Below are 13,715 nucleotides of genomic sequence, written 5' to 3'. Positions count from 1 at the left end.
CAGGCGGGCAGCGATGGCTGACCGGACTTTGAGCCGCAGACAAAATTAATCGCTATTAGGGCTAATCGTAGGTCCCGGGGCGGGGCCGTGCATGTGTTGCGGGGGGGTGGGTACCCGATCTACCTCCACCTGGAGAGTGGACGAAGGGAAACGTGAATCCGCGCAAACTTTTCCGAACTCGACCAGCCCCACCTTTGCCAATGGCGCGGAGGTGCACACAAAAGCTGCCCGCGTTTTCGCTACCTGTTCCAAATGGCACAAAAGACTTTATCAACCAGACGCGCGCCCAGAAAGCCACGGTTCCTGGTCCGCGGGATCGGGTGACTTCCCGGGACAAAGGCCGGCTTCGGTGGGAACCAGGCATCCGCAGAACCGAGGCCAGGGCGTCCCTGGGCGCCTGTGCGTTACAAATTGCGCATTTACTGTATTGTGCGGGGGCCCTTCTTTGCAGGGCCAGTGATAAATTATTACTGCAGACCCTTAAAAATTCCTGCAGTTTATAATCCTCCTTTCATTTGTGGGATTCTTAGTTGATCTTTCTCAGACCTAGGGGCCAAGTTAGCATCGTGGCTGGGCTGAGGCTGAAAGTTTTTTCCAAGAGCTGAGAGAAAAGTTGGTTCAAAGACGAAACCCTGGAGTCTCTGATACCCTTTAGCCCCCCAACTGCGGCCTGAGGGGGGAAGGTAACCAGCCACAGAAAAATAAAAAGGGCCGTATATTTAAATGACAGCATCTAACTATCGGTGCCTTTTTCTAAACAGTCGCATCCGCTGCCCTATTTAAGTCCTGTCTGAGCCCCTGGCTTGGGCTGCATGGGCAAGGCGGCATTTTTCTCTTCGGTTTAAGGATCTGAGGGTGGGGAACCCTCTTAACAACAGCTGAGTTTACTAGAGCCAATAAATGTCTGCTCTAAACGGCTTTAAAAAATAATGATGCCAAACAGACTGGATCTGAAGTTAAGTCCTTGTTTCAACACTTCAGGTTCTCTTTGTAACGACAATGACTTTATTGAACATGGGCGAACACCACCAAAAACAGGTCCTCGGAATTATAACTGTATTTGGCGTGACCCTGCCTATTTTCTTCCCCTTTTATCACTTTCCAGACACAAAGAGGCTGCTCCTTGTAGGTAAACGGAGCTCTGGAACAAATACATGGCCACGTTCTCAACAAAAGGCAGAGAAACTGCCTGAGAAGAGTTGGAGTTAGCACAGGCCACGTTGGTTTAGACTGAGCCCTTTATGAAAATGAACACTCCCCCCCCCCAGCAATATTCTTTGAGACAAGGAAATATTTCAAATATACAATGGCTATCAGCTTCAGGATATTTTCTATTTAGAATTACTTAGTTTTTTTTTTTAATCAAATCAATTCACAAGAAAAACTAGCACTTTTGAATATCAAGACTGAAATGCCAAATTTTTTGTTCTTCCTTAATCTTACAATTTTAAAACTTAAGTACATGGAACACTCCATCCAATTCCATTGGGTAGAAATGACTATATTGCACACTGGAAGCCAGTGGATTGAATATCGGCTGTAGCTACTGTTCCCCCTTCCCTGGAATAAATGATTTTTTTCCAATCCAGTGAATTTTGGGGCTTTCTCTTTTTTCTCTACTTCAATAAGCGTAAAAAACTTTAAAGAAACGTTTGAATAAAATAAGTGAAATCTCTTTTAGTGTGCTTATCTTTTTTTTAAAAAAAATCAATCTTTCACCATCCTGGATTTGGGTATTTAATTGTGCTTGAATTTGCAAGGGCTTTGGTGCAGTGTGAGGAAGGTTTCTCACAAAGACATGCACGCAGCCAGCAGAATTTGAATTCCTCTAGAAGTGTTGCTGAAAAGAAATTCACTTAGTGACACAGTCCCTCTCACCTGTCTTTCCAAGGGTTATCCTGGGGATTTCTTGTGTGCATGCGTGCATGTGCGTGTGCGTGTGCGTGTGTGTGTGTGTGTGTGTGTGTCTTTCGGGGACATTGAAGAGGCAGCTGGTTGCAGTGCTGCCTCGTGGCTTCAGGGAAGCCTCACCGTGTATTTTAACTACTTGCTGTCCACGAACTGTGAGCTCTTTACGGGAGGGGGCTGTTGACATACAGAATTCCAAGAGCAGCTCAGGGCTAAGCATTTGGTGTTTGAAAAACAGCCCAAGACGGTGCTTTAAGAGCCAGCCAGGGACAGCATGTATAGCTGCCCAGGATTGGGACAGAGGTTTCCATTTCTCTTTCCCCTTGTGTACGCCTTTGCTGAGAGAGCCTCCCTCTGGTTTGTTTTGGTTGCCTGCTTTCTCAGGGCAGAGCAGGAGCCAGGGGACAGATGTCCATCCTCAGACTTTGGGAAAATACAGGGGAGAGAGAGAGAGAGAGAGAGAGAGAGAGAAGCCTGGCTGAGAGGAAAAGGCTTTTTGGAGTCCCTGGCACTTGCCATGTTCCTCTCTTCTTATAGATAGCTGGAATAATTCTATTTATGCCTAAATCTTTAATATTATGCTGCAAGATACTCAGCCACCTTCCCAGTAGCTCAAACACTTAAAACAACAACAACAACAACAACAACTATATACTTATCTCTTTCTTCGTTCTGGAAAGTTTGAATCTAAATTATAAAAAATATAAATTATAGCCCACAGTTAAATTATCTTATCATTCTTAAATGGTTTCTTCTAACAAAGTATTGCATTTGATTGAAAAGGAGAAGAATGTAAAATCTGACAAATGATTATTATACCATTGTCACAGTGAGTTGAATTTGAACTTTGTTCCTTGCCAAAAAGAAGATCTGTTTGCTCCAAAGAGAGCCCTGTAACGTGACAGTTTTCTGAACCAAAACAAATTTGATACATTTTGAAAGTCTTTTGTAAACTGGTTAAGAAATGCTAAAATGAATCCCCTGCCCTTACCCTTCTTGTTTTCAAAGAGAAAATTGTATCTAATTGTTAGAGACTACCATTTGAACCAATGAAATTAAAAATTTATGATTTTTAATTTAAAAAATGGTCAGAGATAAAAGCAAAGGGAATTAGGAAATGTCGGGGGGCAGACAAGGCAAGATGATGGATGTCGGATACCCTGCGTTTAGAATTCCAATCCCAGCAGATTACACACTCCGATGGAAAAGAGGCACCCAGGCTGGACCCAGGGAAACGAAAGCAAAAGGAAAATGCCCTCCGCCAGCAGGCTGTGTTGGGGCCCGGGAAGCACCAGGTTTTCCTCAAGAACAAGCACTGGCCCTCAGTGACGCAGTGCTGCCCAGCTATCAGTTCGCTAATCTTCTAATAAAATGCCTTTGTATAGCACACTCCGAGGAGCGGGTATCTTTGGTCTGCTCCATCTGGGGAGACCCTCTGTGCTTAGGATGAGTAGCCAAAGCGGCCCAGTGAGGTGCCCTGCCATGGCACACACTGGTCACGTCGGGCCAGGCTTTTCCTGCTGCCCGGCTGTCTTAGGTGGCGTATTGGAAGGACGTGTTTGGGCTGCTTTTCTAAGCTCAGGGGTGCTATAGGTAGCCAAAGGGCAGCATTGGGTGAACCGGCCATGCAGCCTTTCTGAGGTGCACTGGAGGATTGGGGGACCGTGAGTTGTGCTCCCCAACATTTGTATGTGACCTTAGCCCCCATCTCCCACCATCCGCAGCCCCACTAGCCAGTTAACATCCCTCCCGCCATTACCATTCTCGCCCTATTGAAGCAACGTGAGAAAAAGGAAAAAAAGCTGCGCCGTGAATAGACCTCTCCCGCCTCCCGCTTCCTCCTGTGGGCACTCCATTTCCAAGCTCTTGTTTTCTTTCTTAACATTAAAACAAATTCAGGAACAAGCCCTGTCTGCGTCTCCTGCAACATTTCAAACCGACTCATTTGCTCATAATTGCAGGAGAAAGAACCGTGCAGGAGTGATCTGAATGTCTTCAATTTTCCAAAAAGAGAAGTAGGAACTGGAGGGTGGTGGGGGCCGGAGGGAGAGACAAAGTCTCCAGGGAGGGCCGGGGGGTCCTGCCTCCCAAAGGGATTGAGATAGCTGGGGCTGCCTCTTTGCCTTCCGGTTCATACTAAGATGAAAACATGTATTGAAGCCCCTGGGAATGACTGACATGCTCGGTTGTCAAGGAGGCTCTATGGTGGTGACCTGAACACCCCAGAAATCCCAGAAGAGAGGCTCAGACTCCCAACCGTCGGCTGTGGATGATTTTTCCTATCTCAAAGGCCCTGACAGGCCCTTAGCCATGGATCATCTTTGGCCTCTGTTGTTGCCTGCCTGTGAATAGACCTCTCTTGCTCCCGCCCCCCATCCAGAGCTGGCTCCATCTAAGAAAAAGGGCTGCGGTGGGTGGGAGTGATGGGGTCAGTCACTTCCCATAAGTTCACCTGGGGCTGAGACCTCTCAGAGCCACAGAGCACCAGGAGGAGGACTCTTATCGCCTAGGGGAGAACATGGAGGTAGGGCCAGCAAGCACTTCTCTGGGGCCCCTGGCTGTGGGGATGGTACAGTCAATGGGAAGATGGCCCGGTTCACGTGGACCCTGCAAAGGGTGAGGGGCATGAAGCCCCAGGCCCGTGTTGCTGGGGAGGAGGGGGCCAGCACCGCCCACGGCCACCTAGCCCACTCTAACCTGCATTTGTCCATTGACCGTGGGGCCAGGGGAGAGTCGCCCAGGGAAACTTGCTGACAGTCTCTAATGTCCTGTTGAATCTCATACTTTTTCATGCCAGTGTTCCTCCACCTCAGTGGCTGCCTAGGAGCACCATACAGGCCTTCTTCTGTACCAAGGCAGGGGTCTTGGGGCACAGCAGGTGAGACTGGAGTGAGGAGTCGAGGTCAGTGGTGTGGGTGGACTCCTGGGGCGCTGTGGCATGGGGAGCTATCAGTTGCACAGAACCACGAGGGAGGTGGGGGTGGCATCCCCTCCTGGGTCCACATGACTATCTGAGTCTTTCATTCAGAGCTGCTTTGCTCCTCCATCCATGTGGAGGGCTCATTTCTTCTGGGAACTGTGGCTTCTAGATCTTTCTCTTCAGGGCACTGAGATTTTTTTCTGCCTGTCTCCTCACTCCTCTGAAAATTCAGCTGAAGTCATGTGCCTTGAACTTTGAAACAACATTGGTGCTATTCTGACTTACGTATTTTCTCTCTGAATTCCGTTTGGCAAATTAGACACTGTTTTGTGGCATGCAGATATTCAGATAGGGATTCCTTTAATGTCTGTGCCGTACTGGAGGTGGGGTGTCTGTGTGTGTGTGTGTGTGCGCGCACATGTTTGGCTGAGGCCGAGAGACTGTCCATGTAAGTGTGATGTCCATATGCCAGGAAATCCTGGTGGGAACTCTTGGGACCATGGAAATCTAAGAAGCCCCATTAAAATCTTGTAATGTTTCTTTCTTAACAAGAAGCCCATCTTCAAAAATCTTTGTTTTATTATTAGAAAAAGATCAACATAGGTTGCTTTGCAGGAACTTGTGTTTCTAGGGTCAGGACTAGGGAAGAGAAGTACTTTCTGCTGAGATCACAGGCCTGTTCTACAGAGAGAGAGAAAGAGAGAGAGAGCCTCCGTTCATGGGAGACAATTTAAAAAAATAGTTTGAAATCTATTGTATCCTTTTCACAAAGGTATTTTTAAAATGAATTCATTCAACCAGAAAGTATTTATTGAGAGCCTATGAGTTTCCGAGAGCAGGCATTTTTTTTTTTTAATAGGGCACGTGAGCTCGCTAGACAGACAGAGAGAGACAGAGAGATAGAAAGCGAGAAATCACCCCCCGGGGGGATGGCCACGCCGCAATCCCTTCTCCTCCATTCTCCTCTCAGGATCTTGGGCATGCAAGCACACGCGCCCGGCGTGAGTTTAAGCCACTGGGTCTGGGACTAGAACTGCGGTCAACTACGTGGGAGTCCAGTGACATAGCCATTACGTTAACTGCTGGTCTCTGCAATTTTTTAATATTATTATTATTGTGTCATCAGAAAAGGCATGCATATTTTTCCTATATACAAATATGTCATGACTTTTCCAACAACCCAATAAGATTAAATCTTATTATTCCGTGGAAAATACAATTCACCAGTGGCTCATTTTTCTTTGATAACAAAAATGCAAAGTTGAGATTTTAGGATGAGAAGCTAGCTGTTACTTTTTCCCCATGTCCCACCTGGCCAGTTTCTTTCAGCTTCTGGAGCTCATGGCTCCACTGCCATGAGCTGATCTAAGACAGGAGCACTGTTAGTGGGGATTTTGGCTGCCCTTAACACCTGGTGTTATCTGCTGTGATCTGAGGTGTTCCTGGGGACAGAGGGCTCTCTCTCCCTCCAAGGGGAGTGTTTCAACCTGAAGCCGTTTCCTCTCTGCTTTAAGCCTTTTTGGGGTTGGATTTGCTTAACTGTGCAGCCCAAGCTCCCTGAATCTGAGGTTTTAACTCAGCCGATAGGCCTGAAACAGAGAGATTGGTTCTGTGAGGCTGTGTTGATAGGAAAAACAACAGCAACAACAACCCCCCCCAAACAACAACAACAACAACAAAAAAACAACTAGTAGATGAGACAGTTCCTAGAGGAGTTTCAACATCATGTTGGGTTTAGGTAATAGAGCCAGGTATGTTCCTGAGGCTAGGTTGAGTAAGGGTTGGGAGATAAAGATGGGGTTGTAAGAAAGGGGGTCAATGAGAGTTAAGGACGATTATTCTGTGCTGAAAAAAGGGTTTCTGTTCCCTAGTCCTGACAACAGAAAGGCAGCTGCTGCATTCCCTTTGGACCCCTTGTGTAGCTAAAATAAAGGCCTCCCTAAAATAGTAATAATAAAGCAAAGATTTTTAAAGACAGGCTTCTTTTCAAAAATATTGCACATCTATTTTTTGAAAAGAATTATTAATTTATTTTGTCATTATTATTATTTTTAAAAATTTGTTTCAGGGCACTTATTCTTGAGAGATACAGATAAATAGATAGATGATTGAGGAGAGAGAGAGAGAGAGAGTGAGAAAGCAAGCCACTAGGTCTGGGACTCGAACCATAGTCAGCTGTGTGGGAGTCCTTAATCCTCATGCCACTTGCTGGCCCTGTTTTTTGGATTTAAAAAAATGTATCATGTAAAGATACCTGATTTACTGCTTAAGTCCAATCCAAAACTTCAAATTAATATTAATTTCTTCAATAAAAACATCTGGATCATTCATTATTCTAATCTGTATCTGAAAAAGTGTAGTCCTGGCCCCAGCCCCCAGATGCACATGTACCTGCCTGTTGCCTTCCCAGCAGACAACAAAGGACACAGAAGTCTCTATAAACCCAAGCTTTCAAGGGGCAAGGGACAACCCACTGTTCTGTCTGCCTTAAATTTAACTACCTTTCCTCAAATTTCACTTTCCTCTGGAAGAAGGAAAAGGATATATATTTTAAACATTCTATTCTAACGTTTATGGCTATTCTTTTGCTTCATTTCCATATTATTCTTTTACAATCAGAAAAACTTATTTCAACCTTTTTGGTTTTAGCCATAGGCCATAGACATCCTGGGAGCAGAGGCAGATTCATGACCCCCATTCGAACCAGCTTGTGTCCAGTAGAGTTATCACTCAATCCAGACAGCCCCATGGCTAGGAAGGAGGCTGAGCAAATGAGGGAGAGCCACTGGGCAGGCTGGCAGGGTACAGGGGGCCTCCCTAGAGTCCACTTTCTCTGTTTCTTAATGCAAAATTGTTTCTCTCAAGTCAAGAACCTTGAACAGCTTATAACAGTTTGCACAGGCTACACAAAAATGTGTCCTGCTACGTGGTCTTTGCAAATATTTCTTAAAGCAATGGAATCCATTTTCTACAAATGAAATCTCACGTGTGACCCCAAGACATTCTAGGCAAAAGTAAACTGCTCTGATGGAAGTGGCTGGTGGCTCCAGGCATCCTGGAAGAACCTGCTGCTGTGGGAACACAGGCTGAAAACTAGTAGTTTCTAGAGCACACAGAGTCCCCATCGGCCACTTGTAAACAGGTAATTAAAGAAATAGACCAAGCAACAGCCTGTCCTGAGGCCATGTTGCCTTCTCCAGGCAAAAGAAACTTCATCTTCTCTTCAAATCAGCTTGGGTCTGGACATCCACCCTGAACGAACGTGGCATGGACAAATCACAAAGCATGAGGGTCCAGTGAGCTTATAGGGAATCCTGGGCCCCCAAGTAGCCATGAACAGAAACCAAGATGTCCCTTGGCTTGGTGGGACCTGAGGTCAAAAGCAGGACTACACAGCTCAGGAGGAGAATTGGTTTGTTCCTAGCAGAGAAAAGACATTCTGACAAAATAAGGCCAGGGCCCTTTACAGGCTGGTCAGGCTGTGATGTGATTCTCAGGGTCTTTGGGCAATGGGGGCCATGCCTCAGCCTGGTTTGGCAGAGGAGGTATCTGAACTAGCGCTGACTTTACAGAGAACACTTAAACAGGGCCATTGACACATGACTGCATAGAAGCTTCTCTTGAGTCTCATAGGCAGTGGCATTTGCAGGGAATGTGAATGCTTGTGGTTTGGGATTGTCTGCTCCAGCTGTTGTTCAAGCAAACGATCATCTTTTGTTTCTCAAACAACCATCAGCCCCAGGCAAGGGCCACTGACCAAAGGCTCCAGTGGGGCTTTCACGAGGTAGGCGGGCACCCAGAAAGCCGGCACTGGCCAAGTGTCCGGTAACCACCTCCACTGCAAGATGGGTCTTGGCAGAAGTCCTCAGACGAGTCCCTGCTACTCTCAGCCTCCCCATCAATTCTGGCCCTGTGTCCACAAAGGCAATTTTGAGACGCAGAACCTCCCTCCTAGGCACAAACCCAGACCTACCTGCTCATTGATCTGACACATGGTGAGGTTTTGGTCATCACAGGAGCAAGCCACCCGGATGTACTTGAGCCAGCTACCAGCACCCGGATTAGCCTCCACACAGAACTTCTCACTGCCCAGGTCTTCAGAGATCTGTCCAGGAAGAGAAAGATCCAAGGGTCAGAGGTGCCATACGTCCTAGAGGCTCCACGCTGCATTTATCCCGTTGTCTTAGGGAAGGACGGCAAGTGAGTGCCTGGACCCCAGCCATTAGGGAGGCCTGACTTGCACTCCCCGCCCATGCCCAGGACCTCCCTTTTCTCACCAAGCTGTTCACTGCCCTGGCCAGGCAATATAATGAGCTCCAGAGTCTCAAAAACTCCTGTCCACACTGAGAAAGCAGAGGTTGCTGTGTCTAAGAACAAGCCCTCTGCTAAGGAGAGTTGGGCGCTGGGCTAGAGAAAACCGTTCTCTGAAGGTAAAGGTGTTGTTGGGGTGTGGAGTTGCATACAAATCTGAAAAGGCATGCGTTTGCATGGGGGGTGTGCGCTTGTGCATGTGTGTGTGTATGCCTGCCCCCGGCAGCTTGCATATCACCCCGAAAGTAAGAAAAGTGTTTAGTTTCCTTAAAACTGGAAAGTTTCAGTTTGACACCCCAGTGGCATGCATATGCCTGGCTTTTCTCACCAGGCCCTCAAAGAGCACAGGGCTCTGACTTTGCTTGGCTTTGTTGTTGCCTGAATGCCACTTCTGACAGGCAGAGTGGCAGCTTCTCATGCTTGTTTTTCTCATTCGCCATCCCCACACCTCTGCGATGGCCATGGCGAGTAGACCTCACCTTACTATCCACTACCTGGACCTGTGGGACCATGGAGTGGTGGCTGCAGGTGGAGGCCAGCCTCCCAGCCGCCCACTGTTCTCTTCGTTGTCTACTTAGGGTTCTGAACCCAAAATCTTTGAAGCTGGCAGCATCTTGGACAAGCTTCTTTTGCAGCCCAGCCCCAGTACAGAAAAGGCAGGAGGTGGGAGGAAGGCTGATAGGCAGGGGCTGAAACCACTACTACACTGAGGTCCTGGAAGACCTCAGTGAAAGGCTGTGCTCAGGTGGGTAGATGTGTCCTGGGGCAGGTGTGTCCAGCTGCCTAGGTATGTCCAGGTAGGCAGGTGTGCCCAGGTGGGCAGAGATGCTGGGAGCAGGGAGTCAGAAGAGCCCAGTGAAGACAGGGAAGGGGAATAGTGACCTGTTGTAGTAAAAGTGACACTGACTCTGGGCTCCACAGCTGCATATTCCCTGGAGTTCTCCTGACAACTCTACTAAGAACAAAAGGACCTAGTGGGGCCAGGGGGTTGTTCACCAGAGATCCACAAGTCACCTGCTTATGGCCAGTGTCTAGGTTTTGCAAACAGTTCAGGTGTTTTCCAGATGTCCACAGACACTTCCTAAATGACCAAGGGCCCTGCTCGGCCTCAGAGTCAACCAGGTTTCTTTCTGGAGGCAGCTCTATTGTTCTGGATGCATAAAGACTACCACCAAGTCTGTGCATCCGCACCCTGTCACCCCTCCCAGAGTCCCTTCCTATAAATGACAGGTCTCTGAGCAGACATGCTTGGGCCTAGCTTTCCTGGACACCTCAAAGGCTGATGTGCAACAATGTGGGCCGAGGGGTGTCTGTTCTGAGAATTCTCTGTTTTGGGGGACTTCATAATTCATGCCAAGAGCAAAGCCCAGTGAATCTAACTCTGGAGAGAAGGCAGAGACCAGAGTCTTGGCACGATGGAGACAGAAAGATGCACAGATGGGGGAGAAGAGTAGTGTGTTGGATGGTGCTGGAGGGAGAACAGGAGAGCAGAGAAGGAGAGGGTTCTCCATCCAGCCTCCTAGCCCACCGTGGCTGGTGTCCAGGCCCTCAGGAGGCCCTGCCTGACCCCAGGAGCTGAGATCCAGCCCTACATGCCCAGGCCTGTGCTCCACACCATGGCCCCCACATGCAAATGTATTCCGAGCTATCTCAGACCAGGCATTGGGATTCTTTTGAAAAGTCTGATGTCACAGCACAAAGCAGTGGGGAAGCACGTGGTCAAATGCCCTGCCTCTATGCATTGTGTTTCGTCTTCCCTTTGACAGCAAGCTGGACCTCCAGGCACAGCGCAGCAAAGGGGGGTCTCTGGGCTCTTTTCCACTCTGCTCTTTGCGAATGTCCTGGATTCTCAGCTGAGAATGGGCAGTGAGGGCCCGAGAGCTGAACAAGGATGATCTGAAACGCAGGGCAGGAGGGGAAGTCCACCCTGGCAGCAGGGCCCGCTCCTGGAGTCCCGTGCTACCTGAGCACACTCAATTGTGCCTGCTCTCAGTCACCTGAGGTGGCAGTGGGCACCTCGCCCAATCTCCTAGGCCGCAGCTGTTATGCTCCTCGATCAAGTGACGGGGGTGAACTGGTGAGTCCCTTCAGCCCCTCTTCTTTCCCTCTCTGCCCAGAGTTGGTCACAAAGTCTGTCCATTTAGAGGCTGGGCACCCAAGGAGGTGGAGGCGGTGGGGGAGGCTCAAAATGTCAATGGCAGAGTTAGCAGAAGTAGGGCCAGCCACACAGTGCCATGTGGTCACTCGGCCCAGGGTGAGGGGCTGAAGAACATCCTTGTCCTGCGCCAGGGTATGGATCCACTCCAGGGGGGCTTGTTGACATCACCGTACACTGTGCCTAATTTCTGTGCCCACCTACCTAGGATCTGGACTTCTGTCCTCAAAACTGAAGCACCCACCCCTGGTGGGTGCAATCTGGAGCTTGTGCCCTAAACTGTAGCCCCGTATGCCCAGGTCAGAACATGGGGGCAGGCTACCTCCTGAGAGGCAGGACCTTTGGCTCCAAAGGTGCCCTCATATAGGCTTGACTGGGACATGCCCTCTGCGCTCAGTCCCGGCCCAAGGGGAGGTCTGTTCCCACCTTCATGTTCAGGGCTTGAACATGGGTTTGGGAAGACCTTCCCGTGTAACCAAATTCCTGAGATCCTAGCCCTAAAGTGTTAGGTGGAGCATCCCAAGGGTCCTTATCCATCTAGGAGGTCACCAAGAATCCTGCACAAGTCCAGGGCCAACTCCACCCCAGCACCAGACAGGGCAGAGGAACATGGCCTGGGAGGAGAGAGCTCACCTGGCCACCACAGGGTGTGGGACAGGTTCTCTGTTCTCTGGGGAGCAGTCCTAAGGCTACCAGCCACACATGAGAGGCCCTTTGATAAGCAAAAGGGCCTTTCACACCCCCATCCCCCTGCCCAACTTCTGAGGCACTGCAGGAAACTCAGAAAAGACCCGGCACACAAAACCTGTGGTTAGTGGCACCTCGGCTTGTTCAGGCAGCCCCTGCACCTGCCTCTGTTGCAGGAAGAGAGGCTGGGGCCGCCCAGAACCCAGAGGCACCCCCTGCCCCTGCCTCTGTTGCAGGAAGAGAGGCTGGGCCAGCCAAGACCCAAGAGACCCCACCCCACCCCACGGGGGGCTGGAGTTGGCAGCGGGTCCCTGCCCCATAGCAGCAGTGTAGCTGTGCCAGGTGTAGATTAAATGGCCCTGGGCTGGTGTCTCTGCATCTCTGTCAACCCCTTTGTCTCTGATTCTCTCTCTAGATTTGTCTCTATCTCTCCACATCTCTGTCTTTATATCCCTATTTCTCTTGTTCCCTCTTGATCTCTCTCTTTTCCTGTTTCTCTCTGTCTTTGTCTCTCTCCCTCTCTGTGCATGTGTCTCTCTGTCTCTCATTTCTCTGTGCATGTATCTGTCTCTTGCTTCTCTGTGTGTCTCTCTCTGCCACTGTTTTTCTCTGTCTCCATCTACGCCGCAAAGCCTGGGGGAGATGGCACATGGCGCTGTGAGCTCTCACAGCCATTGTGTAGGGTTCACTCCCTGAGCTTCTCCTGGGTCCTTGTCGGTCCAGGGTGTTGACCTCACCTTGACTTACTTTAGGGCTTGGGGTCTGTCTCCCCAAGATATCCTGGAAGACCAACCCAGGCCTTCAACTAGCTAGCAACTGTTGTAGGTGTCTATCAGTTCCTCGCCATCCAGTTTGTGCATGTATACAGGTGCATGCATTTGTAAACATGTGTATGTATGTGTGTGTGCATACATGTGCATGTGAGTGCATGTGTGTATGTGTGCATCAGGGATGCCACAGGGCTGGTCGTGGGGCACGGCCAGTATATTTTGGGAACAGATAATCAGATAAATCTGCATCAGTGAGACTACAGGGGCTACTCTATAGCCATCTGCTGGGCTCTGACTTGCCCCATGAACAACTCCAGGCCCCCCTGCTTGCATCCAAGCCCAGGCGCTGCCCCTCAGAGCCCTTCTTCACAATCATCACCTGGGGTCTTCCACAGCACTGCCTGTCTCCCCTCCTCACACTTCTCAGCGTGTGCTGGGCACATGTGTGAACGTCCTGGCATGCAGGTTTCAGATGCAGATTTGAAGCCCAGCCAAAGACCCTGCAACAGATTCTCTGGTGGGGCCTGGACTCTGCATGCTGTTAGGTAAATTTACTTCTCAAGGAGCTCTGTCTTACACAGTGTGGAGGGTCCTGTGCACAGTTAGGTGACTTGTCTACTGTCCCCCTTTCCACTGTCTCCCAGAGAGAATGCTGGACCCTTCGGAGGTTTCCCAAGGGCTGGTGTAGTTCCCTACAACAAGCTTAGGAGGCAGGATGCAGCAGGAGCTCAGAGTGATTCTTGCTGGCCCCTCGAAACTCAGATGTGGAATCTGTCCATGCAGGAGGGTTAGAAAAGCCAAGCCCTTTCCTTTCAACCTGTATCAGAGCACTTCTCCGTGTCTGTGACCCACAGCCATCAACTCCAGGCATGTCTACAGGCCCAGGGGGCCATCAATGTACTCCTGAACATCCTGGTCCATAGGGCATCCCCGCCGTTAAGCATGTCACCTACTTTCAATTCGT

The 13,715-nt window shown here is 49.4% G+C and overlaps 1 protein-coding gene across 1 annotated transcript in view; it reads right to left on the bottom strand.

The window, feature by feature from the left end:
- PRDM16 (PR/SET domain 16) overlaps window positions 1-13,715 on the bottom strand; it is a 292,919-nt gene that overhangs the window by 48,282 nt on the left and 230,922 nt on the right. The window contains exon 4 of the mRNA XM_006161202.3: window positions 8,802-8,933. Coding sequence (XP_006161264.1) covers window positions 8,802-8,933 — 132 coding nt within the window. The remainder of the gene's footprint in view (window positions 1-8,801; window positions 8,934-13,715) is intronic.

The sequence above is a fragment of the Tupaia chinensis genome, unplaced genomic scaffold (assembly GCF_000334495.1).
Source record: "Tupaia chinensis unplaced genomic scaffold, TupChi_1.0 Scaffold138365_1, whole genome shotgun sequence".
In the NCBI taxonomy this organism is placed as follows: Eukaryota; Metazoa; Chordata; class Mammalia; order Scandentia; family Tupaiidae; genus Tupaia; species Tupaia belangeri.
Note: the sequence above shows the minus strand (reverse complement) of the source record. Positions and strands in the feature narration are given on the sequence as shown.